This window comes from Thalia democratica, chromosome 4 (genome assembly GCF_965202585.1).
Source record: "Thalia democratica chromosome 4, ktThaDemo2.hap1.1, whole genome shotgun sequence".
In the NCBI taxonomy this organism is placed as follows: domain Eukaryota; kingdom Metazoa; phylum Chordata; class Thaliacea; order Salpida; family Salpidae; genus Thalia; species Thalia democratica.
In genome coordinates this window covers 44,561,544-44,589,166 of record NC_139168.1, presented here as the reverse complement: position 1 = coordinate 44,589,166, position 27,623 = coordinate 44,561,544, and the positions used below count along the sequence as shown (strand labels likewise).

Sequence of the window (27,623 nt, the reverse complement as noted above, 5' to 3'; positions counted from 1 at the left end):
CAAGACAGCTGGTATGCTTGTATTTAATACAATCAACAAAAACATTGGCAAAAGTCAGCAGAGCACAAGCCTGGACTTTTGTATGCCGTGGTAATAATAACAACAAGTAGGCCACAAAACCTTCTCTTTGTCAATTAAGTTTTAAAAATGTTACAGCAATGATTAGAGGCACATGAATAAAGTTTATTTATGTTGTTTCAATGTAAAACAAATACTGAAATGATAATTAAGCAATTGTTTTATAAATTTTTTATGTTATACAAATATTCATTGAAAGGTGACTTCAAAATTACAACGGTTTAGACAATGTACTATCCTGACCTAAACCATAATTTAAAGTTTTTTTTTTTGAATTTTTTACACAGTTTTAAAATTAACTTCTGTGATAAAAAAGACATATATACTAGATGACATCAAATTTATATACTCGTATTTGTAAAGTTTTCTACTTATATAAAAATAATTTAAAGAGGTCAAAATATTTTCTACAGCTTATAATGTTTTAATCTAAAAGATGGACTGGCTTTGTAAAGGAGAAGATTTTTATGTGAGTTGATTAAAAAAAAAAAGAAATTTTGGTTTTGTATTTTAGTTATATAATATTTTTTGATGATTACAACATTTTTATTAACATTTTTTCATTTTAACTTGGGCACACAAAAAATTATAGGCTAAACTTATCATCATCTTACTTGAAAAAATAAGCTTAGTGTAGTTACAAATTTATTAAATTTTAATTTTAAACAAAACATAATTTTTAATTCTTAAAATTTTGTTTTTAATAAAGCAATTATTTGAATTAAAACAAACTCAAACAAAGTAACTATAGAAAATTAGAATTAAATTGTATAATTTTGGTTCTTAATTACTATTTTTAGTAAAAAAAAAATCCTTACATCCAAATTTATATACCATTATATAGTTTTTATTTTACAATTTGTTTTATTCTCTATATAGCAGTTGTGAAAAGTAAAAAAAAATCTGGTTGTTTAGTTTTAATTTTAAGTTTTCTAGTAGTACTTTGATTTATTTTTCTAATGTTATACTGAATGTTTTGTTTAAGCCTTAGGAGAGTGAGTATAGAATCTATTTCACATAAGTTTACTTCGGATTTTATATGAAATCCTAAAGTTGTAACTAAATCAGTTTTTAAGGGATATTAAAGGTTTTAAGTAACATTTGAGGTATTAGTATTATAGTAACTATATTATACTAAATAGTAACATAAATAAGAAATCTATGTTTATAAGAATAAATTGTTTATGGATAATGCAAACCAAAATACTTATGAAGAATTTTCACTTGAAATCTATTTTCTTCAACAATTTAAATAATATTCTACAAACTTTATTCAAAATTAGTTTTTAATTAATGTATGAAGTAGATATGTTTGGAAAAATTTACATTTTTAACAAGTATTACTCATTTTATTAAAGTATTTTTTTTTATTTCATATCATTATTGAAAACAATTAAATGATTGAAGTATTAATTTTTAATAGTTTAACGAGTATTTTCTGAAAATATGCAGTCAATCAATAGCTTAGAAAACTTAAGTAAATAAAATCCTAATAAATCTTACAGCAAGTTTTTGAATAAATAGTTATCTGCAATACCTTATTTTTACAAAACTGAAAAGTTCTTAAAAGTAGCTTGAAATTTTAAAACTCTACTTTTAAAAAGAAAAGTTCCACGTTTCTACAATAATCAAAAAAATTATAATATGATGGCCTTATTACAATATTTTTATTTAAATTTTTCTATTTCTAAATATGTCTATGATTTTAGCAATTGGAACATGTTTTGTTAATTTAGTTTAATATTTTCTTATAAAAATTCAGATAATGACGTTTTGTTTATACACTGTAAAAAAATTGTTGTGTATATTTTTTCTATTGCAAAAAAGATGTTTGTCAAGTTTAAGTCATATTGAGTAGTTATTTAATCTTTATATTATAAGATAAAATTTTTCAGAACTCTACAGAACTTTTTTCTGAAGAAATTCCAAGTTTTAGTAACTGTTTTAATAAAGTTGTTTTTCGTCTTACACCATGCTTTGTCCTATGGTTATTTGCTGGTCCTTATATGTTTTATGACTGGCCTTACAGGAAACCATTTCCAAGGAGTAGTTTATACAAGATACGCCAGGTATTTTTTTTAAGTCTTAATTATAAATATAAGTTTGAGTTAGGTTGATTTTAATATAGTATAGCTTTTAGCTTATTTTTTCTCTAATAAAGTTTGTTTTCAATTAAAGCCCTTTTTATGTACTTTAATTGTTTTTAATTTTAACTATAAAACTAATTTTTTTTAATTAAATTTAGACTATTTTAAAATGAAATGCTTTTAAATTTAAATTTGCTATTTTTAACAGAAAAAATACAATTTTTGTAAGTGAAAACTTTTAATTTTTAATCTTATATTGAAAACAGAGAATAATAAAATTGTTTAGCTTAAGCATAATAATAAATTTTAATGTTAGATTAATGAAGTCAAACACTTTTATTTAGTTGTTTTCCAAAATGTACATTTTTGTTATGATATACTGTATGATTAAATTGATTGTCTTAAAAATTGTAATTTTTAAACACATACTTTAATTTGTCAACAGGTTTTGCTTGTAGTTTTAGCACTGTTAGCTTTAAGTGAGCTTGTTTATGAACTTGTTGAAGCTAGAACAAATGTTCCTCCACCAATTGACTACATAGCTCCACTGATTGTGTTTATTACTATGGTAGGTTATTTCAATTTATTTCAAAATATTTCACCCTTTAAGGGATTTTCAGTAACAATTTATATCTGAAAAATAAAAGTAAAACAAAACGTGGTAGATACTAAAAAGTAAAACAAAACAAGTAAATTAGAACTTGTAACTTATGATGTTTAGAAAGTTTCAAGTCTTAAACATGAAAATTGTATGTACTAGAATTACTTAATAAATTGAAAACTTTAACTTAGGTATTGAACATAAAACTACTTAATTGAAAAAATACAATCAGCTTAAAGTAAATAAATAAACTAAATGATTTACATATTGCCATGAATAAAGGGATTTGAATTAAATATATTAGTTGATAAACTACTAGCTAGCTGGAGCTAAATTATACTAATTTAAAATTGCATTGAAAATTTTTAAGAATAACATCGCTTCTATTATTATGACATAACTAATGTATACTTTGAACTAAGTTAATATTATAATTTAGTTTTTACAGTTTAAAGCTCGAGTTTTTTTTTTAATTATTTAAGGCCATAGGGGTGTCCAACAATTTTTTTTACAAAAATTAACTTTGGCTTTTATATGAAAGTTTTTAGTACAAACTACAAGCCAGTTTTTATAGAATTAAAAGATATCATTTAACTTTTGATTTGTTGTATATTTTGTAAAAAGTTTCAGATACAAACGTATGGACCGCAAATTTTTTGGGGTCAATTTTCTCGGAAATTTTAAAATTCACTAAAAATCTATCTTCTCCTTCATTTTTCAAGCAATCTTCTTCAAATTTTCAGGAAATATTCCGTATAATAAAAGGAAAAAAACATTACTTTAGAATTTTTATAATTTAAAAAAATAAAAATTTTATCACAAAAATTAAAAAAAAAGTGTTTTTTTTTTCAAAAAAAAAATTTTTTTACAAATTATTTTTTAAATTCCAAAGTAACGTTTTTTTGTTATTGTATAAAGATTAGACTGTGAAAGTTTGAAGAAGATTGCTTGAAAACTGTAGGAGGAGATAGATTTTAAATGAAACAGTCTTTTTTTGCTGTTTTAGTTTTCCCTTCCCATAGGGAACCTATTATGAGTCCCGACTTTGACTGGTCATATCTCAACAAATAATTCGAATTTTTTAAAACGATAAAAAGCATCTTGAAGCTTAGAAAAAACTCTATAAAATATAATCAACTTGTAAAAAACATGGTTTACCCCCCCCCATGGCCTTAAGTGGGACTAAAAATGTTTTGTACTAATAAGTTAAAATGAATTTAAGTAAATAAAATGACATGCAAAACTAATTATCAAGCGATCAAGTCTTAAAGTGAAGTTTTTTTAAGTATAAGTTTTTTAATTATAGTTTACTCTCAATTTAGTTTTTGTCATACTTAACAATTTTTATTCTAATACTAAATTTATTTTTGCTTAGTAAAAGTTTTATCACAAATTTTTTTTTCAGTCCTTATCCTACCAAAAAGCCAAATGTTTTCCACCTTTATTCTTTTACCAACTTTTTACTGAAAATTCTTAAAGCCATTAATTGTTCATCTAATGTATAACGTACATATAGTTTGATAGTTAGCTAGTAGATAATCATAGGTTAGGAATATGTAACATATATTTGAAGCGGAAATCTATTGCAAGCAACTTTTTTATCTTAAACACAACTAAAATTGATATAGCAATTATTTTAAAATGTGCTATCATTTTGAATTTCCGTACACAGTAATTATTGTTAAGTATTTAGCTTTATATTTAATTCAGTACAGTTTTGCGTTTGAACATTAAAAATGAAACTACATAGCTGTTTTACAAAATTACGCAGCTTGATATAATTTAATTATCTTTTTGTCCAGTCAGCAAAATACTTTATTTTGTAAACCTAGCTCATGGACTAGAAAGTTTGCATTGTAGGTAATAAACAACTATAAAAATATAGTGGAATTTAGCATTTATAGTTTTAATTTATTATTATTATTTGAACCTGAATCCGATGGATCACTAATAAATACACAGTTTATAATAAAAATAAATTAGTTAAAATTTCGCCTCAAGAACGGTTTTTGAAAATTAAAAGTAATAAATGTATGTATTTTTTTATTTCACTCAGTTTCTTACATTGCATGATTTTATAAATGGGTGTTTTTAACTCTAGAGGCATTTTGTTTAAAATTTTATTTCTTTTTTTATGTTTAATGAATATACATCACTTGAAATACGTTGCATTCTAAATTGTTTTATATTTTTTTGATAATTTTTGATAAATAATATTTTTTTTATAAATCATAAACAAAAAAAAATTCAGGCTAATATAATTAAATAATAGAATTAAAAACAAGTTATTAAAGCAATGTTGTATTATTAGTACAATAAACTATTGTAAATTTATGATAATCATTTAAACAGACTCTGGGTTTTATGGTTATGTTGTTTGACCAAAAGAAAGGAATTTTATCATCTAATTTGCTGTCTATATTTTGGGTGGTAACTTTATTGTGTTGGGTTTTGTATTTTTTTAATGAAATCGATGAGATAAAAACGGTAAGTTTTGTTGTTAATAGTTTTCATTAGTTTGTACTTTTATTTAGCTATATATTTTACTTTTCAGAATCAGGATAATCAACTAGCAGTATTCAGCGCTGTGGTGTTTTTCATATCTTTCGGAATAATTGTAGTTGAATTAATTTTATCTGCGTTTGTTGAAAAACCAACTTCCAATGTAAAAGTAAATAACTTAATTACTATGATTTTAATCAAACTTGTAATTGTTATTTTTAATTTTAAAGTTATTATTCAATGGTTTACAAGTACTCTGATATTATTTTTTGACATGTTTTCAGAAAGCTGATGATGCGGACAACAAAGAAGAAATTCCTTTAACAGAAAGTTATGAAGATAGTGAATTTAAAAACTCAGAATGCCCTGAAATGTATTCTTCTTTTTACTCGCAATTGAGTTTTCATTGGTTTACAGGGTAAGTAGAAAAAAAAGTTTAGGATTTATACACTTTTTGTTACTATGATAACTTTAGATTTAAAATACAATTTTTGCTCAACTAAAATGTGGATTTTATATTATACTCAGATATATCTATTTTTTAGTTGATATGTATTTTTTAATTAAAATGTTCAAAGTTTTTTGGTACAAACACGAATTAGTTTATTTTGCTTTATTTACAAAGTACATTGTATAGCATTTGACATTTGACCATACTCTACATCTAGAGTGAACATATTTTTTCAATGAAATAATTTTTGTTCTGTTTCATCCAATGTAGCTAAAAATATTACTTATATTACCAATGAAATAATCGCCTCAGTCTACTGGGAACTTTTGCAAACAAGACAAATGTTCAAATAAGACTAATGAAATGCGTTGAAGCAGGAATTTGCTTGTATTAAACATTGAAAAAACTTATTAAAAAAATGTCTGTGTTGCTTGAGAACTTATTGATTTTTAATTTATTTAGTTTTTTATTTCTATTTGTTTCATTTATCTAGTAGTTAAATAAATAAGTATTGTTTAATTATCTACAAGTTAGCATTATACTAAACCACACGATTAAATGTTCCGTGACCTGTTCTAGACCTGATTATACAAAAGTAAACATGATCAACCTTTGTGTTAGAAACGCTAAGCGGTTTTAAGTACATTAGTACTGAAGCATCCGTTTGTTAGTAAGTCGCGAAAAATTGTAAGGCTAAATCATTGCAACTCAAAGTATTCTTTGAAATTATTAATTTTTTTTATAAAGAATATAGTTAATACTGGTTTTGATTTTAACAGCTATTAACTTAGTAGCTATCAACGGTAAACCTTAATTGTGTAATAACAAACTTAACTATATTTGGTATTTGAATCTTTTTTTATTAAGACATTAAAATTACTAAACTATTTTACAACTTATTTAAAAACTTATACTGTACTATACAGCTATCAAAAACATGTTTCATACAGTATAGTTTGACTATAAACAAAAAAAGACTTAATTTAACGTTTTAGTTGATAAAAAATACTGTGCCTATAGTTATAAATATTTTTTTTTTGTAATAAAACAACAGTATATTTTAGTTTTAGCTAAAATGTATTCAGTATATAAAACTTAGTGATGTATTTCATGTATAGTCTAGATATTTAAAACCAAATTGTTTTAGTATGGCAAGACTTGGAAATAAGAGACCATTAGAAAAATCAGACCTATGGCTTTTGAATCCTACCGATAAATGTGAAGTTGTTGTTAAAACTTTTTTGAAAAATTGGAAAGAAGAAGTGGATAAGTAAGAAAAGTTCTTTAAAATAACAAAATTTTTATTAGCTGCTTATTTAAGTAGCATCTTAAGTAATTTATATACAAAACCTGAACACTTAAATTGAAAAATTCATATGTTCTTAAAAAAAAAGGTTGATGATCTTTTTAAACTTTTTCTTTGTATAACTTAAAGTGATAATCAGTTTTTAAAGTCATTTTCGGCTTTTGTTTTTATTTTTTAATAGTTCTTATTTAATAAGCAATTAAGTTGTAACTAATTTTTATTGTGAGTTTTTCTGTAATTTTGTAATATAAAAACTACATCCTATTGCCGATATGTAGGCTGTGTCTCAAAGAAGCATCAGCCGTTGTATATGCACTGAAAGACAAAAGATGTTTAAACAAAAGAAGCGAGTTTGTATCGTCTTGTAGACATATAAAAAAGTCGCTTTTAAAGTTTAACAAGTTTTAATTTCATCTTAAAATAACCTAAATTTCAATTTGCATCTTAATTTTATCTTTATCTCTTCCAATTATCTGTCCTAATATGTAGTTACTCACTGAAGTTTTATGAATTTTTGCTAGTTTATTGTCTGTTGGTAGATTAGTTTTTGCACAAGCCGTTTTGCACGATTTTTGATAGTTTCAAAATTACGTCATAATCTATTTATGCAAAAAATTTTTTACCTTCATTAGTGATTTTGTTTTGTGCTTTATTTTAAACTTGTTTTGAAGCTGATGAGTGAGTAATCACGAAACTCGAGTTCTTTGAGTTTTGCATCTTTAAATAAACCTTTTTATTAATAAAGCCCTCAAGGTGGGCTCAGTGTGAAAAATTTAATTTATTAAGTTAAATAACTTAATTCTATATATATATATATTTATATATAATTATAGATGCAAACTACATAACCATCAATCAAAAAATTCAATACCTGAAATGAAAACAAGCAATCAAAAACTTGCCGAAGAAGAATCTTTTGTTCCTGAAGTTGAATACAGCAAAAATAGTTTGTCATTAACAGTTCTTTTATGTTTTACTTAAACTTTTAATTTTACTGTATTATAGTTTTGTGAATCTATGCAAGTAAGTTATTTAGTGAAGGCTAGTAAAGTAAACGTAATTAATTTGTAGTAGTTTACTGTGAGCAGCATTTATTATTTAGAAAACAACTATGTTAGACTTCTAAAGATTATAATGCTTTTATTAAAAATAAACATTTTTAACCGCTAATGGTTGTGTGTTTTAAGCTACTAAATTGTTTTTTTAAACGTTTATTTTGATAAAAATAAAGTTTTTTTTTTTTCAGATTCTGATAAAAAGAAAATGCCATCACTACCTAAAGTTTTGATCAGGTCATTTGGTGCATTTTTCAGTTTAAGTATAGTGTTAAAGCTAGCTCAAGATGCACTTGCTTTCACTGGTCCTCAATTGCTCAAGTTGGTTCTAATTTTACATGCATCTTTTCTTATTTTAGTTATATTAAAAGTCATAAAGATACTACATTTAATTTTTGAAATGGTGTAAGTTTACGTATAACAAACTACACTTTGTGGTGTAATTTTTTTTGGTCTAAAATATTTTTAAGATATATTTGATTAAAGTATAAGTTATAACTAGCCCAGGGGTAGGCAGCTTTTTGCAAATCGCTGGTCATTTATTCTTTACAAAATTTGCTTGAACACGCAGTTATATAGAATAATTGAAGTAATCAATTTTAAATTTTATTTTAAACCATTAAAGGTATTAATTGATGAGAGTTTATAAAATAGTAATGGACAAATATAATTAGTACATTTTAGCTATCTCGTTAGTAAATTACACAATTCAATATTTTAAAAATAAAAAGTATGTAAACAGATTTGATGGAATTTTAAGAAATATATCTTACTGATTAATAACCTTTTTTCAGTTTTAATTATTTTTAAACGCTCATTATACCTTCAACACAGAAGTCTGTGTTTGAAATCCTGTCTACAAAACACTAAACAGCAATGATCTTGAAGTAGTTGCGATAAAAATTGCATGATTAAAAAATAACTTATAACTCAGGTATCTGATAGCGTTTGTGGGAGACGACCAAGCTCCGCAATGGAAGGGATATCTGATAGCGGTCGGATTGTTCGTCACTGCATCTTTTCAAACCATCTTCCTGCAAAAATACTTCCACGTTTGCTTCACAGTTGGCATGCGCGTCCGATCGTCAATTGTCAGCGCCGTGTACCGAAAGGTTGGTAACTTTATTTGTTAACAACTTTTCATGTTTTGTTATCAAGTTTCTTTGAATTATAAGTCGTATACTAAAAATTTAAACTTCTACTAAAACTCAGTCTTAATATTAAAATTTGATTTGTTTAGTTTCTTAAGTAAAAAAAAATTCAGTAATAATTTGGTTTTATTTTAATTTAATTGTTTAAATGCTATTTTCCATGACTCTCACATATTTTTTTATAGATTTATTTAAGCACTGACGAGGTCTTTGACCGAAACTTAGTTTGTAAGATAAATTTTTGAAAGAATAAATATATTACTTCTCCTCCAGCAGTTGAGATCTCTCTATTTGTTTTCTTAAAACCAAAACATATAATATAAGTCGTATACTTTTAAAAGCTTGGGGTAAATGTAATCAATCTAGTTTTTTCTGTCTAAATTTAGAATTTAACCTCATTTAAAGGCTATTAAGTTATCAAACAATGCACGAAAAGGAAGTACAGTAGGAGAAATAGTGAATTTAATGTCCGTAGATGCTCAGAGATTGTTAGATCTCGTGTCATACATGAATGTAACATGGTCAGGTTTGTACTTCTGTAGTAAAATAAAGACATTAGAAAAAAAAGGAATATTATTGTGTTTTGTTTTATAACTTTTTTAATTTTGTAAACTGAACCAAGTTGTTGTTAAAATAATAAATAAGTAAGTCAGAAAGAAGAATAAGTCTCTGTTTTCCATATAAAACGAATACGTAACTTTTTGAAATGACTTAATTTTAAGTATATGAATAAGTTTGTGAGAGATGTCTAAAACATTTCGGTTCATTTTTGCTATAATATTTGTTTGATATTTCAAAACAGTTACTCTTTATTATCGTCGGTATTTCAAATAGCAACTATTTTCTAATTATCTTGTACAAGTTTATTTACGGTAAGTCTACTTTCATATATTTTAGATAAAAAATTCAAACTACCAAGTAATCTATGTAAAATATCCTTCATGTCAAAAGTTGCCTAGAATTGAGTTCTAAAATTTATCTTTGTTAAACTTTTCGGTAGGTCCATTGCAAATATTTCTTGCTATATTTTTCTTGTGGCAACAACTTGGAGCTTCAACGCTAGCAGGAGTGGGTGTAATGCTGTTGCTTATCCCACTTAATGGGGTGATGGCTTCTAAAGCTAAAAAAATTCACGTTAGTTTTAAATAAGTTTCACACTACCTGGTAATTACTTAGAATTTATCTAAAAGTTAGTTTTTTTACCAAATAAAAGTGCCTGTGAGAATAGTTTACATCATGTTTTTCTATGTTTGTTTCAATTTAATATTGTAGTTAAATTAGAGTTTCAAGCTTTTTTGTTATAATTTTTCATACAAAATAAAAAAACTTTTAAAACAAAATTGTGTTTAGTACTTTTGATACATTAAAAGTAACATCATATAATACAGTTTTTAAAACAACAAAAGTTAAATATTTTGTAATTTAATTATTTTTTATAATTTCTTAAAAATGTTTTTAAATACTTCGATATAGACTAAAATATTAAAAAAAAACACAATGCTTATTTACTGCTGAAACCTAATTTTAGTTTTATGCAATAACTTTTACAATCTAGGTTAAGCAACTAGAATTTAAAGATCAACGGATAAAAGTGACAAGCGAAGTTTTGAACGGAATGAAAGCTTTGAAAATGTATGCATGGGAAATAAACTACCAGGTAAAAGTTTTAACCTCAGGTTTTTGCTAGAGTAATTTCTCAAGTAAGGTTAGATAAGATACTATATTATATCGTTATATTACGAAGGTAGATTTCGCATTTTTTAAACATTTTTGGCTAACAATCCTGCACTGGCCTGGGTAACCTACAATATGCTGGCCGGATCCTGCTTGAATCCGTGACGATTTTTTTAATTTTAAAAAACTTTTTAAAGACATGAAGTATTGATTTTTTTTTTCAAACAAAAAAATTATATGTGCTTATTGATTTTAAGTACACAGTATGGTAAAATATAATTTTTCTTTTAGTTTTTTTCAATTCATAAAGCATAACTTTTGAAAACTAAACGGCCCGCGAATGAGTTATCCTATAATACCCCTCCAAAGATACATCTTTAACTATTTAACGAAAAATTAGTATTTATCGAGTACACTAAAGATAACTTTATACCTTTTTTAATATCTAGAGCTTTTGTAACAAAAACACTCACAAAATTATAGAAAAATGATGGATAAATTGTTTTATAAATTAGCGTTGTTTATTTGTGTAACATATTGAATGTAAAAAGAATTATATCTACGGATTTTAACGACTTCATTCACAAAAGTAGTGTTTAGCATCTAAAGAATTTTATAAACTTTTATATACTACTTGTGATTCTTTTTTTAATTTGTCTTTTGAAAAACAAAAGCTATCTAATTGTCAGTATCAAATACACAATAAAAAATTTCACTTTATTAACAAATATTTCTTATTTATAGTAGATAATGTTTTTTTTAAGTTTTATTCTGTTAATTGATGTATTTGGTTTGTTAGTTCGTAGATTTTGTTTGAAATAAAATTTATTGTAAATAGTTTTTATCATAGTTTTACGTTTACAATATTTTAAACTTCATATTAAAATTTTACGGAATCTTGCACAGGAAAAATTAGCAAATATTCGAGAAAAAGAGCTAACTCAGCTAAAAAAAGCGGCCTGGTTGAATGCATTTATATCCTTCACATTTGTTTGCGCTCCATTTCTCGTTAGATAGTTCATTATTATTTATATTTTTTACAAAGGTGATAAATACATTTTTAATTATAATGAGTTGTTTTTTTTTTTTGTTTTTAATAATTTTCATGTTTAATGAAAGCCTTTTTTTACAATTTAAAAAAGCTAATTTAAGTAATAATTTTAAATTAACTTCAAATGCTTTAAAAAAAAACTTTTAAGTTTTTTAATGAAATTTTTTACTGTTATCCAAAATATTTTTTTTTTAATTGTTTTATGGAGATTAAGTTAATTAAATTTGGTGATGCAATGGTTATGTATACATGTCAAGAGCTATATCTAAAATTGGAAACTCTATTTCAAGTAAATTATAATTTATAACTTCGATTTTCATTTTTATAGTCTCAACAAAAACAAAAGTTTCATGTTTTAGGTTTCGTTCGTAACATTTGCTGTCTACGTTCTATCCGATGAAAAGAACGTGTTAACAGCAGAGAAGACTTTTGTTTCTCTATCTCTGTTCCATCTCATGAGGTTTCCACTACTCATGCTTCCAAACGTGATTAGTAGTCTTATACAAGTAAGTGTGACTTTTTAAGTTAACACTTGAAAAAAATAAATAATAAAGTCTTGTTAGTGAAAATTATTAATTAAGATAAGTTCAATATAAAAATGCATTAGAAAAATTTGCTAATTTATAAAGTTAATTAAAATAGTTAGGAATTAAAGTTTTTGAAATTAATTCTTAGTCTCGTTGATTTATAAATAAAGTTGTAACTATTTCTTTAAAATATATATTAATTTTAAAAACTCATGAACAAATAACAGGCAACTGTCAGTATAAAGCGATTAAGAAATTTTCTTTGTAATGATGAAATAGATCTAAAGGCTGTAGAGAGAAGTTCAAGTCAACAAAGCAACTCTAATGCTATTAAAATTGTAGATGCCAACTTTAAATGGTCAAAAGATGATAATGACGACGTTTTAAAAGAGTGAGTAACTTTGAGATAATTTTATAAAACTTATTTTAAAATATAATTATTTTGCTTTTCTTTGTATTAATTCTTTAAACCACAATTACAAATAACTGTATTAAAGAAGCTATTTATATTTTAAAAGAGCATTGTAAAAGTTTATCATTAAATTCAAAGTTTTTTAGTATTATAGTTAAAATATTTCAAGTTTAGTTATTTCCTATAAAATAAAATTTAAAGTCAGTTGCATCCAAATGTAATTATGAACCTTGTTAGTTGAAGTAAACCTAATCTAAGTTCTAATATAGTAAAAAATAATTATTATAAGAAAATTAAAAATTTTAAAACAAATTGAAGTATATGTTTTTTTATTGTTTTATTTTAATGGTGATAAAGGTTCGTAATCTAAGCAATAAAATATGAGTTGTATTTACAATTTTATTCTTATTTTCTCACATATTTAATATTAAACTTGAAAATACATTTTATTGTTTTGAAAAGTTTTATAGCGTACATTTTTACTTTAAATTACTTTTGTTTTTAGTTTCTATGAACAAATTTACAGATTTTTTATAGTCTTATAATGTTTAACAAGTACAGTGTTTTAAAACTCAATATCTAAAAATGTATTACAAATTTTTAAATAACTACACGTTGAATTTTTAATAAAATATTTTTTTTGTACTATTTTTTTTTTAGTTTAAGTTTGAAAAAAACATTTAGATTAAATTATGTAATTTTGTTATTTTACTATTGATCTATTATATTATTTTATTTATTTTTGAATAAAATTTACGAATGGCTGAAATTTTACACAAGACTTGTAGTGATACTAACTTTTTTTATATATAAATGTTTTATAGTTAATTGCAATTGTATTCAACAGCGTATCTATAGAAGTTAAACGTGGTAAGCTAGTCGCTATAGTTGGACAAGTAGGTTGTGGAAAATCCTCACTAATATCTGCCATTCTTGGTGATATGGAAAAACAAAAAGGAAGTGTTAGCGTCAATGTTCGTGTTGTTATTTCAATGTCTTCTTTCTTATATTGATTTTAGCATTATTTTTACGTTAACTACTTACAAAGCTATTTTATTTTAATCATAAAAGTAATTTTACTCAAGAGTATTGATACTACAATGGAGGAAAAAAAAAACTATTACATATAAGTTTTTGACACTTTTATTAGATATCTTCTTGGTTATGAAAAAAATTGTTTATTTTATTTTCAGGATTGCCAAAATTTACAAAATTCTAAAAATATTTTTTTTGAAATTTTCTCGAACTTTTATAATTAAAAACTCTTATTTTTAACATAGAAGTTTTACGATTTTTATTTATGAAATTGAAGCACTAATACCAGAGAGGGGGTCTACTTGGTTTTCAGAAATTGATTATTATTGGTGAATTTTATCTGAGTTATCAGATACTTATTATAGCTTAAAAAAATATGAAATAGTTTTTAGTATGTATATACAATTTCTGCATAAATATGTACAAACTAAAGTATAAGAAAAATTATATAATAAAAAAACATATTCTAAGAACCCTTACTACCAGATTGAAAATTGCCTATATTTTTTATTGCGATCGCTCTTAAGTATATGTTTTTTGTTACAGCGCTAAGTATTTATCTCTCGTTCTATTTATGCAAAGTAGTATTATGCATTACAATAGAATTTATTTGAAAAAAATAAGCTTTAAATAAATAAATTTTTTAAATAAAGAAGCTGTAAATTAAATTTGATATGTAACTAGAAAATATGACTGTTTTATGCTATTTAACACTAAGGCTTTAAAACAGTCCCATGACAAGGATTCGGAAGTACTTGATAAGAAGCTTTGCATTAGAATTAAAAAAAAGCACTACATTATCTTTTAATTAACTTTTAGCTGTAAAAACCAGCTTTTTGTCCAGCTTTAAGTTTAGATAACACAATAAAAAGATAAGAAAACTTGTACTTTAAAAACCATGAATTACAATTAAAATTCCTGGAAGAAAGTCTAAAAAGCTGGAACAAGTTTCTAAAAAACATTTTTTTCACTCTGTCTTTTACATAATGAATTTTTTAATGTAATCTTTTTGATGTATTCTCGCTTTTGAACAACGTAACTTGAAAATTTATACTTACAACAAAAATAAATGTATATTTTTATTTTTTATAGGGAAATGTAGCTTATGTGGCTCAGCAGTCTTGGATACAAAATTTGACAGTTCTGGACAACATATTGTTTGGGAAGAAAATGAAAGCTGACGTGTATAAGAGAATTTTGAAAAACTGTGAGTTGCAATCCGATCTCAACATACTTCCTGCCGGAGATTTAACTGAAATAGGAGAGAGAGTCAGTGATATGTTTTGTTTCACAAGTTTTACTCATTTGCTTGGTCTTTACTAGTAAACTGTACTTTTTTCTATCAAAACTGCGATGTTTATTCAGTTTCATTATAGCATTTAAGTGGTTATAAGTTAATTTAAAGTTATTTTAAAGTACAAAATAAGTTAAGAAAACTCTTTTGTTATTTTCCATGTAGTTTTTCCCCTTGTACTTTCGTTAAAAATATATTTTTTATTTTTACATATTTTTTATGTTATAATTATTTAATAGTTTGACATAAATAAACTTGATTTAGATTTTAACGAAGTATTCATTATAACTCAATGTTTAAAGTAAGGTGTACACCTTATCATTTTTCATGGAGTTCTTGTAATTTTTGATTGTGTTTTATGCTATTTTTTTAGTCTTTTTTATTGAGAGTTTTTTATTTTTACAAAAAAAAAACATTAATTTAATATTTCATCAGGGAATAAATTTGTCTGGGGGACAAAAACAGCGTGTCTCTATAGCACGAGCAGTTTTTCAAGATGCCGATGTGAGTTATTAGTAAAATGTTCTTGTTTAATACATTTTATGATAAAATGGACAAAAAGTAATTTTAAGAATATACAAATAAAATTAAAAACTAGTAGTATTTTTTATCAGGTTTTTAGTTATTGAAAAAATAAATATTCATTATTTACTAATTTTTTTTTCTTGAAGTAAAACTTAATGAAAAGTAGAATTTGTTAATCTTTCTGTATAAATAACTTTCTGTGCGCTTTTGAAAACTATTGTATATGAAAATATTTGTAGCAATAAGTGGTTTATTAAGACTCGAGTTTCTAAAAGCTTTAAAGCCGTGTTTATCATTTAGTAAACTTTTGTAGATATATTTGTTTGACGACCCTCTCAGTGCAGTTGATTCTCATGTTGGAAGGAAAATATTTGATAATGTTATTGGTCCTAACGGTATGCTAAAAGAAAAAGTTTGTTATTTAGCCTTCATTTTTTATTCACTTATATTTCGTATATCTTAATTGCAGTCTGTCTGGCTTAAATATATATAAAATTCTTATTAATGACTACATTGAACTATTTGCTAATAGTAATTTTTATTGATTACTATAAAAGCTATAAATTATTTAAGGTAGAAAACTGAGTTGGTTTTACCAATTAAAGCTTGTTTTTTGTCGATTATACCATAAAATGTTTTGTTTTTCTTAAAAAGTGCGAAGTATAACAAAAGTAAAATTTTACTGATGTTTAATTATTTAAATTTTATAACTTATCTATAAATAAGCTAAATGTGATTTATTGTATCATTATCTAATTATTGATTTAAACCTACAACTGTTATTTACTTTTCAGACTCGAGTGTTAGTAACACACGGTATAAACTTTTTACCTGAGGTTGACCAAATTATCGTCCTATCTCAAGGAAAACTTTCTGAGGTTAAAAAATTACTTAAATATAAAAGCAATAAAAACAGTATTTAGTTATTTAGCTGGTGTGATAAAATTACTAGATATTTTAAAATGTTAATTTTTAATTAATTTAATTCAAAAAATCTGTAAAAAGTTAAAGTTTAGAAACATGTAAGTTCTTAAAAGTTGTCGCAATATTTCTGATTTTATATAATTGGAAACGATTTGATTTATAAAGGAAATCAAAATTGTATATACATAAAAAGTTTGACTACATTGTTTTTTTTCTTTAATTACTTTATTGACTATAGTTTTTTATTTCTAATACTTTTTTCTGTGCTTATACTTACTCTAAAATGTATTTTTCATTAATATAAGTGATTAATGTTTTTTTTTTTTTTTGATACTAATTGAGTATTTGTTTATGTAATCAACTTTTATTAATTACTTTGTTATTGTATACTTATGAATTGTAGTACAAACATAAACTACTCAAGAAAACAGCTTGGAATATGTTTAATTTTCTGAATTGAGCTCTTTTTAATATATTGTTTTAGTAAGTAAGATATAAATATAAGATACCAACAATTATAGATGGGTAGTTATGAAGAATTGCTGCAAAAAAATGGAGACTTTTCAGACTTTATCAAAAACCACATTTATACAGAAGATGAAAATAAAAATCCAGATGACTCAAACAAGCAGTACAAAAATAAAATTACAATGCGGTCTAAGGATGAACTAAGTAAATAGTTTTTCTGTGTTATTGTTGTTCAATTTTGCAACATAATTTTTTTTATTAATTTTCATTTTCAGACGATGATGAGCAGAATCTTCAAAAAATAACTTCAGTAAACTCGTAAGAAATCATTAATCTAACTTCAACTCACTTTAAGTGGTTTATTATATATTTTTTGTCAGACTTACCAAAGAAGATAAAGAGAAGAACACAGAGAAAACTCAAAACAAGAAGAAAATTTATGCCGATGAAAAAACTGAAATAGGAAATGTACGTTTTATAAACATATTCTGTTTTTATTTTATTTTTGTAATCAGTATACTAAAAAGTGATAAATATTTTCTAAACTAATGCTGAATCGTTTTTTTTTTATGAACGTACTACTTGCTAAAGAAAATCAAATACTAAAGTATAATTGATTCAAATACTTGAACACTTTACTGTCAAAAGATAAACAATTAGGTTATAATGAATTTACACTTCATAATTTTAAAATAAGTTATTTATACGCGTACTAGGTGTTCTATTTTAACTCCAACAAAACAAAGTTATTTATTTTAGCTTTTTGTTATAACTTGACATCGTAGACTAATGTGACTACTACCAATCTTTGGTTTTTAATTCTTTCAAAAAAATATAGATTTACTTATAATATAACAACTGTCAGCAGTATTTTATCTATAGAAAAATGAATTCAATATTTGAAATAAGGTTTTATAATTCCTTTTAATTATATTGCTTTATCAAGTTTGTATATATGTTTAAATCCATTTATTCTTTAGGTTTCACTTTCTATATACAAGACGTACATAAGAGCTGTAGGAGTAGTTATATCTTTTTCAATAATATTCACCTATCTTCTTCAAAACATGGCTTCTGTATCTTCAAATATTTGGCTATCAAGTAAGAAATTATGTAACTTTTAAATGCCGTAAATATTTTACTTTAAGCTAAATTGATATTGTACACAAGTATTTATTAAGAAATATTAGATTTAGAAAAAAAATAGCTTTAATATTACTAAGGTGCTTAATTTAGGCACTGGGAAGGTTGGCTCTAAATTTCATACATAAAAATTTTCTAAATAAAAGTTTTTTTTAAGCTGTGTAGTTACTAGAAAGAAAGTTGCTTATGCAATCAAGGTTTAATCAAGATTTAATTTTCACAATACTTTTATTGAGTAAAAATCACATGTGGTCTTATGATAAATGTAAGGACTTTTTACCAAATGTTAACAAAACAAGTTCTGTAAAAAATATGTTATTTTTCTAGACTTCAAGCTTTTTTGTGCTATTATTAAAAAACATTTAACTTATCTGTTATACAGTTTGGACAGAAGATCCGATTGATCCAGTTACAGGAACTAGAAACAACACCCTGTCAAGACTTGCTGTTTACGGGTCGCTTGGTTTCGCTCAGAGTTTGTTGAATGTGTAAATTTTATTCAGTGAGAACATAGTCAGAATAAAAGCTGCTTGTTTATTGCTAATATTTTCTTTGAAATTACTTGCCGTTTAAATTTTTTTTTAAATATATTTTTTAAATTCTGCAAATTTAGGTGCGTTTTCATTGTGTGGAGCAATAGTGTTGTACTTGAATGGGCTGAACGCGGCTAAGGCAATTCACAACCGTATGATAGACAGGCTGATTCACTCTCCCATGGCTTTCTTTGATGTCACTCCAACGGGTAGAATCATCAATAGGTGTGGCAAAGACACAGACATAATGGATGATTTGTTGATCAGGTTCAAATACTTTTTTTTTAAAGTTTAGTGTTAATGTTTTTCTTTTATTAAATAATGAAAATAAGTTATTGGCATGTAATATTTATGACAGTTTTAATTTTATATGATAAATAATTATATTATGCGTGTGCCAGATCTAAGATTCAATTGCTAAGAAAATCAATTTGTTTCAAACAAATAAACTTTGAAATTAAAAAACTTTATTTTATATAAACATACAAAGTTATAAATAATCTAGTTTTAATAGTACAGGTATTAAAATGACTTAGATGATATATTTTGTTGTATATACTGAAAGTAGTAATAGTATAAACTATATTTTTCTGGTAGGTCAAAGGTAAACTTTAATAAACACTAAGTTATGATAGTACTTATTATAATGAGTAATTGTTAAACGTATCAGTTTCCTTCAAAACTTTTTACTAATAGATTTTACCCAGTCTAAATAAAAAAAATTATAATTCTATCAGGTCCATATCAAGCGTGCTGTCTACTATTTGGAGAGTCATGGCAACTGTTTTTGTTATTTGCTACGCCACTTATTGGTTTATTATTGCTTTGGTTCCAATATCAGTATTGTATTACTTCATACAAGTAAGTTTTTTTTTACGTTTCCGATTGTAAAATTTACATCACACGTACATTTCAACAGAGGTTCTACGTGAAAACTTCTCGGCAACTGAAAAGACTGCAGTCTGTCAGCAGATCGCCAATATTTTCTCATTTTAGTGAAACACTCACTGGTAAATTACTTCAATTTTAAGAAATTTTGCCTTACGAAAACTTTACTTTAAAAACAATTATGAAAAAAGGTCTCATGGTAGGTCAGATTAAACTAAATTGCGTCAATAAATTTATCTTTTTTAAGATGTTATATATTGTTAGATTAATTTTTCGTATTTAAGTAGTTTGAAATTAGTTGATCTTTTTTAGTTTTGTTATAAATCAGGCAAATGAAATACTTCTTGCTCCCTACCAATTTTTTTAGCTTCAAAACTGTTTGTGCGATACAGGCAGTTAATTTTTGTATTTACAATTGTTCTCAAGTTTGATTTGAGCAAACAGTAGTGCTCCTTAAAAGATCTTTTCATAAAACTTTTTGAGAAGTTTTTTCCAAACATACTCGCCCGCGAAAGACTTTTTTTTAGTGAATCTGACCTGTTGCTTATGTAAAGTATTTTCTTAAACAATATTAAGTTTTCAAACAATATATTTGGTTTATTTTTATATTTAAGTCCTGTTGTCTTTTTGAATATACAGGTTCAAGCACAATTCGGGCATATTCAAGACAAGGTTATTTTATTAAGCAAAATGAAAACAAAGTGGATTCTAATCAAATGTCATACTACCCTAATATTGTTTCTAACCGGTATTTTTTGTTTATTTATAATATGTTTTTAAAGTTAAAATTTACTGAGCATATCTTTTAATATTATTTAAAAATTTTAGGTGTATCAATTATTAACTAATGGTATATAAGTATATAGTAACAACAGTTTTATTTTTTGTTAGGTGGCTGGCTTTCCGTTTAGAGATGCTTACAAATTGTATAATACTTCTTGCCTGCGTGTTTGCTGTTCTTGGTAAAGGTATGGTTACTGAATCTATTGTTGGACTCTCAGTCTCATATGCAATGCAGGTTAGAGATACTTGCTTATACCAAAGCAAATAATTACCGTTAGCTAATGTTCTATTAAATGAAAAGGAGTTAACTATTTTCTTGTCTTAAAGTTTTCAAACACTTAAACCTGAGTTTTTGAATTTTTATTTGCGAAATCTTCTGTTATTTAAAATTGAGTATCATATAAAATCTTATGATTTCTTAACCTGTAATTAATAAACTTAAAACCATTCATACGTGTGATTTTTTTAATAAAGTATTTAGTTCTTTTGTATTTTCATTATTCATTTTAATCTTTACTGACAAAAAGTCTACAAAAAAGAATTTTTCGATATAAAACTTTGTAAAAATAAATAAAGCTACTATATTACAAGGAGTTACATTCTTTACAATGCTTATAAAACAGCATTTCGCTTTTAATTTCGACTAGTCGGGAGGGTCAGTTGGTGCAGTGTTTGTGTTATTTTCGGTAACATTTAGGTGCGGTAGTTGTAATAACAAAAGTGTGGTTAACGTTATCTTAAATTCTAAGTATCGTTTATAAATCTTCTCGTTCATTTATGTTTAAATGTTATTTATCACTTATAGTTTAAGCTTAGCTTGTTTGTGGTCGTTTTCATTTAACCTTAACTTGTTTTAGTTTTTTGTAAGTAAAATATTTATCTCATTCACTTTATGAAAAATATGATTGAATTATTTAAGGTGAAAATAATGTAACCTTTCTACCTAGATCTCATCATTTTTCTTACCCCTAAGAAACTCCTTATTGCGATAACTACATGAAATATATACTTTTTAATTTTTTGGTGAAAATAATAAGAGCACATTTAAGTTGTTGTATGTACAAAATAAAAGAGTAGTAATTATCTTGTAGGTGACACAAACGTTCAACTGGATGGTACGACAAACGAGTGAACTAGAAAACAACATTGTGTCTGTTGAAAGAGTAGAAGAATACTGTAATGTCGATCAAGAGGTAATTAACTTGATTTTTAAAATTTAAATTTGCAGCTTAAATATAACCGCTTTACTTTTAAATAGATTACAGTATATATTAATATACTTAAAAGCAGTTTCTTATTGTTTATTCTTCATGTTAGGCAGCATACCACACTAATGAAAGCGTACCCGAAGGATGGCCATCGAAAGGTGAAGTGGAGTTTGTAAACTACAGCACAAAATATCGTCCGGACTTGGACCTCGTTGTGAAAGACATCAGTTTCAAAGTTTCAAGTGGGGAAAAGGTAATGTTTGAGTAAATTATTTTTATCTATACTCTCAGGAGTAGAAGCTTTAAATAAGTTTTTGTTGAAACAGATAGGTATAGTTGGTCGCACTGGTGCAGGAAAATCTTCACTGACGCTGGCATTGTTCCGCATTATAGAAGCTACGGAAGGTAAAATATTGATTGACGGTGTGGATATTAATAAAGTTGGACTGCTTGACTTACGATCAAAGCTTGCTGTCATACCCCAGGTATTTTGTTTAAGCTCATAATTTTATTTATTACAAGTTGTTTTAAGCTTAAAAGAAGTTCTAAGTTTTATATATCTTCAGAGTAAAGTACAAATTTAGCATACAAAAGTAGTATAGTGAAAAGACTTAATATAGTTAAAACAAGTTGTTTATTTTAATAATAATTTAAGATCTGAAGCCATTGTAGCATTGACATAATAATTTACAAATTTCTAACAAACAACTTTATACACCAACGTTATTGTATTAGATGTAATATAAAACACCCAGTAAACTATTTTTTACATAACTAGATGTGTGATAATTGAGTTAAACATTTAAACTACTAACTAAAAGTATCTATTCAGCTACTACTACAATTTTATTTTATTATTTAATCGAAAACATCTATTACCTGAATTTAATATGCATATAAAGTTTTCAATAGATAAAGTTTTTCAATTAAACAAACTAAGTTTTTTGAAAACAATATTTATATTGACTACAAATAAATAATGTAACTAACAAAATCCACAGTAAAAAAATAAGATCTTTTTTTCTGAAATCACTTTTTCAAAATAATCACCAAGAGTAAAGTGTGCCATTCAGCAACTAAATATAATTTTCACCTGAAATTTTACAAGAATACGTTTTGTCTGAAGAATATTTCAGGAGCCCGTGTTGTTCTCAGGAACGCTCCGTGCAAATTTAGATCCGTTTGACGCTTTCACTGATGACGAGATATGGCAAACATTGCGTTACTCACATTTGCATGATTTCGTGGCTTCATTGCCTAATAAGTTGATGCATGTGATAAGCGAAGGCGGTGAAAACCTCAGGTAATCTTTGTTTGAAATACTTTATGCGAAAAATATTTATGATTTTAATAGTATTGATTTATATTATTGTACCTAAACTTTCAAAATAATATTTTTAGATTTTTAAACAACTCTTTTACTTATACTTGAGATGTGGTTAAAGTATTAAACTAGTTAGAAAACTAGTCTCACTGTGATTTTAATTTAATTAATTTAAAGTTATTAAGCACTAAATGTAATTTTTGAATAGAAATAACGCAAAAGACTTGCTTTTAGTAAATCTGGTTCGCGGATTAAAAACGTTAGCGGAATAAAAGGACAACTTTGTTTTTTTAAAAATTTGAATATTTTTTAATAGGTAATTTTTTCACCTATAGTTTTTTATAATAATGAATTGGTTTACTTTAGCGTTGGCCAACGGCAACTTGTGTGCCTCGGAAGAGCTTTGTTGAGAAATTCTAAAATTCTTGTACTCGATGAAGCAACTGCTGCGGTTGATCTTGAAACAGATGATTTGATACAAGTATGTTCACTGTTTTGTTACTATACTTAACTTTTATTTAGTTTTTGTCTCTACAATTGAGTTATGTTTATATCATCGTATATTTATTTGTTATTTTTTCAGAAAACAATAAGAGATTTTTTCAAAGATGCTACAACTTTCACCATTGCACATCGTTTGAACACTATTATGGACAGTACAAGGTAGTTTAAAGAAAAAAGCCTAAGTTTACGTATTGTATGCTAATTTATGTACCAAAACATTTTGTTTAATAGTATTTTATGTTTTACGATTTTTTGAATGTAACAGTATTATGACATAATATGAGTTGAAAATCAAAAAGAAACTATTATGTGTAACATTCTTTTACTTCTCTCGGATTTATCTTTTTTTAAATTTTTCAACATAGTTTTGTCTAAACTTATATTTTAGTTCGTGAAAACATTTATACCAAAATAACTCAGGTATAAAATTAGATATCTTTTTGAAAAAAAATTGAGATTAAAAATAAGTTTATGGTAAACTACAAGCTTTATAAAATTTAACTGGAAAAAATTAATTCTAATTTCTACGAAATTTATTATTGCTTGTTTATAATTGCTATTTGACTGTGAAATATCTAACAAAGACAAAAACAGATTGATACTAATACTCACTTTGAAAAATTTTCACACTTTTTTCTTGTTTTAATTTGAGAAAAGAATATTACAGCTGATTTCAAACAAAGTTAATAGACAAAATAGTGTTTTCCTGGAACACAATATTTTAAAAACTGGCTTTAAATATTTTTTCATAGTCAAACTCTTACGGTTTAATCTTGTCGAAGTTATGGTCATTTTCACTCTATAAACAGTATGTTATGTATTTTTATGTACTAGGCAGTAGTATTAATTAGTTTAACTTTTTTTTTGTGTATGTATTTCTTAAGCAGATGATACAATCAGAAAAGTTTAACTAAATTAATAATCAAACAGGATTATGCTTCTTGACAAGGGTAAAATTGCTGAATTTGACACTCCAGAAAATTTGCTTAAAAACGAAAGTGGCTTGTTCTATAATATGGCTGTAAATGCTGGGATAGTTTAAGTTTGTTGTTTTTATCCAAAAACAATTTCAACAAATAAAAATTCACCTTAAAATTAATAAATTGCTTATAATTAAGTAAACAATTGAATAAAATATTTACTGTATAATGTACTATTTAAAATTCTTAATATATACATTATTTTCAGATACTAATTTGTAAAAAACTGAAGCTTGAAGTTGTATATTGCAATTTATCTTTAACACTTTATACACAAAAACTATAGATGGTCTTTCGTTTGCTATTATTTCATTACACCGCCATTTTCACCTCATCATCATTAGAATGAATACTTTGCTTCTTCATTCAAAGTGTCTGTGGAATTCTCGTCTGAAAGTGTACTAATTAGCTTTTTTTTACTCAGTTTTTTGTTTTAGTTACAAATTATTTTCTTTTTGCATTAAGATAAAAAAATATTTAGTTTTTTGAAGAATACAAATATTAGTTTTTCAAGTTTTGAAAAATATTTTTAAATTATTTATTTAAAACTTTTTGTTTTTATTAAAGGTGCCAAGGTGTTAACAGTACTTTTAATTGCTATATTTAAATTATTTTATACAAAGTAAACTATACTGTTTGAAATTGCTACTTTTTTAATCTTTAAAATATCAATTTTTTGTTTCTTTTTTTTTTGCTTTAGAACTAAATTAGAAACCAAATAATTTTAACTTTATTTCATAACTATTAGTAAATTTTATAAATCAGAATAATGTTATATAAAGTTCAAAGTTTTTGTTGTAAATGTCTTATATTATTAAATTACAAACTAAAAAGTTGTATTCTATCAAAGTTTCTTATTAAGAAAAAAATAACTAATTATTCTAATAGAAATTTTAAATCAAATAATTATTATAAATATAATTGTCTGCTTCACTGAAAGTAATAGCTTAAGATATTTACAGTTAATTTTAATTTTACTGCGTGAAAAACTATCTGGTCTCTGTTTTGTATGATTGTTTAACAGTAATCATATTTTAAATATTTTTAAATTGAATAATGGTAAGAAACTTATTATGTAAAAATTGTTCGAGAAATTTTTATAAATACAGTAAAATAGAATGCAGTTGAAAAAAAATTCTTCTTGAACTTAAAAACATTTTGATAAAAATAAAATTATAAGGCTATTTACTTCTGCATTAAAACAAGCAACCTTTTTTAACTACACTGATGGACCTAACATAACGATATAATTAAACCCTGCGTGAAACAAAACTGATTCTCTAAAGCCTGGGCTAACCCTTGAAAAATAGGATGTTAATACTAAAAACTTTATGAATTGCTAACTTAACTTGTTGAATTTTTTTTTACTATTTTTCTAAAGGTCGAATTAACAGATTGATGTTTGGAATGTGTACATTTAGTAAGAAAGTGAGCATACATATAAAATGAACATTTGAAAACAACTGAATTAGCTTTAGATCATGAATTCTTAATAATGTCATACTAAAGTTAGAGAGTTGATAGAATGTTACTTACAGCTTAAATGCCGTTGGTAATAATAAAATAGCAGAGTCGAAAAGATTGATTTATGTTTGTTTTGAGTACAAAAACCATTAATTTTCAAAAGCTTTTCATACTAAATTATTATAAACTCTGTGCATACAAGACTAATAGTGTGCATAAGACTATAAGTGTGTTTAAAACAGATTAATGTTTTAAGTGTCTTAATTTAGAAACTAAGTCTTAAGAACTGTTAATTTATGTCATGACAAGCTATTTATTTCAAAAAATATGACTTAAAAAATATCTGTGCACAAAAGAATTTTTTTTATGCTCATTAGTGTGAAGATCACTGCTAAAACAATAGTTCCTCGGGCATTAAGCCATTTAATTTTTCCACTGAGTCGGTCTTAACTATAATAAAAAAATTGAAAACGACGATTAAACATTAGTAATCGAAAAGTTTAGATTTTAAGTTCCTTAAGCATAATAAAATCTACGAGTTTTATACTTTTTTACTAACTACCAAAGGTAATTTTTTTTTTTAATTTTAAAATAAAACTATCACAAGTAGGTTTACTTCCATTTCTAGCTTTAATTTTTCTATCTTTTTGCTTTAAATTAAATTTTAACTTTGTAAATTTCTAACTTGATACTTTTTAAACTTTTTCATTTTAAAACATAAATCTTAACGTTTAACCTACTACAGAATATATTTTTAGCTTTTGTAAAGAAACTAAAGTTATTGTTTTATTTGATTAGAATGTTTTGGATAACTTTACAAACAGTACGAATAACTACATTTTCAATTTGATTTAAAATTAATCTAAAAACAAACAAAATTTAAACTAAGTTTCACAAAAGACTACAACATTCTTTATGGCAACTTGAACAAAATGACCTAATTTAAAAAGTGGTAAGCGCGCAAAGATAAAAATAGTCATAGAAGATGCATACAAGATATAGATTAAAAAGGTGGAGAGTTAAAAACAAACAACTTTTATAAAAATAAGTTTTAGAAATATTAAAGTTAGATATTATAGTTTTTTCTTACTTCTTATAATCAGATATAAATAGATCTTAATTAAATCATTATATATAGGCCCATGAAAAGTAAAACTGCGGCCAGAAAGTTTAAACTGCACTAGATGTTCTGTAGTTTGTAATAAACAGTAAAAAGTTGTCACGTTGTAATTAAAACTAAACTACAGCTCGACAATTTTTTTTTTTATTTAATGGCAACTACTAAGTTCCTGCCCAGCCTTTGCCTAGATTTTATATTAAGTGCTATACTTGCTTCAGTGTTTTGTTGTGCTTTGTTATTAAGATTATCTTTATAATTACAACGATTATGCTTTACTTTTATATATTATTTTTTTATACTGGTTAATCAGCATTAAAATTGTTGATTTTTCAAAAAAACCGTAATACAAGATTTTAGTTGTCCCGAAGTTTAATTATATCTTAAGGACACTCAAAACTACTAAGTTTTATTACTACACATTTTACTTTGAATAAAATTAGAATATGCATTTGGTTTAACAAAGATTTAATAAAATTTATAATGGAAGTATATGGAGGCTTGTTAATTTTTTTAACGTCTGCTCTTTATGGAAAAA

At 25.0% G+C, this 27,623-nt stretch overlaps 1 protein-coding gene across 1 annotated transcript; it reads left to right on the top strand.

Moving 5' to 3' along the window:
* The first annotated feature begins 478 nt into the window (after positions 1-478).
* LOC145834900 (multidrug resistance-associated protein 1-like) lies at positions 479-25,136 on the top strand. Its single transcript, XM_082942427.1, has 39 exons — positions 479-547; positions 1,974-2,147; positions 2,611-2,733; positions 5,119-5,253; positions 5,321-5,437; positions 5,553-5,686; positions 6,867-6,989; positions 7,859-7,971; positions 8,272-8,401; positions 9,015-9,192; positions 9,637-9,757; positions 10,232-10,365; positions 10,787-10,888; positions 11,812-11,913; positions 12,316-12,462; positions 12,711-12,874; positions 13,743-13,869; positions 15,023-15,199; positions 15,660-15,728; positions 16,063-16,161; positions 16,544-16,627; positions 17,195-17,345; positions 17,417-17,459; positions 17,522-17,609; positions 18,122-18,242; positions 18,667-18,759; positions 18,898-19,084; positions 19,555-19,678; positions 19,737-19,827; positions 20,345-20,453; positions 20,597-20,723; positions 21,580-21,681; positions 21,806-21,949; positions 22,023-22,181; positions 22,833-22,999; positions 23,387-23,501; positions 23,604-23,683; positions 24,455-24,566; positions 24,713-25,136. The coding sequence occupies exons 1-38, from the start codon at positions 515-517 to the stop codon at positions 24,564-24,566; spliced, it is 4,599 nt and encodes a 1,532-aa protein (XP_082798553.1). The 5' UTR covers positions 479-514; the 3' UTR covers positions 24,713-25,136.
* The last annotated feature ends 2,487 nt before the right edge of the window (positions 25,137-27,623 follow it).

Coding starts and splice junctions, on each gene's coding strand:
- LOC145834900 (XM_082942427.1), top strand. CDS start 515: ATGGACTGGCTTTGTAAAGGAGAAGATTTTTAT. Junction 5,687..6,866: donor AGTTTTCATTGGTTTACAGG/GTAAGTAGAAAA, acceptor AAATTGTTTTAG/TATGGCAAGACTTGGAAATA. Junction 18,243..18,666: donor TTCAAATATTTGGCTATCAA/GTAAGAAATTAT, acceptor TCTGTTATACAG/TTTGGACAGAAGATCCGATT.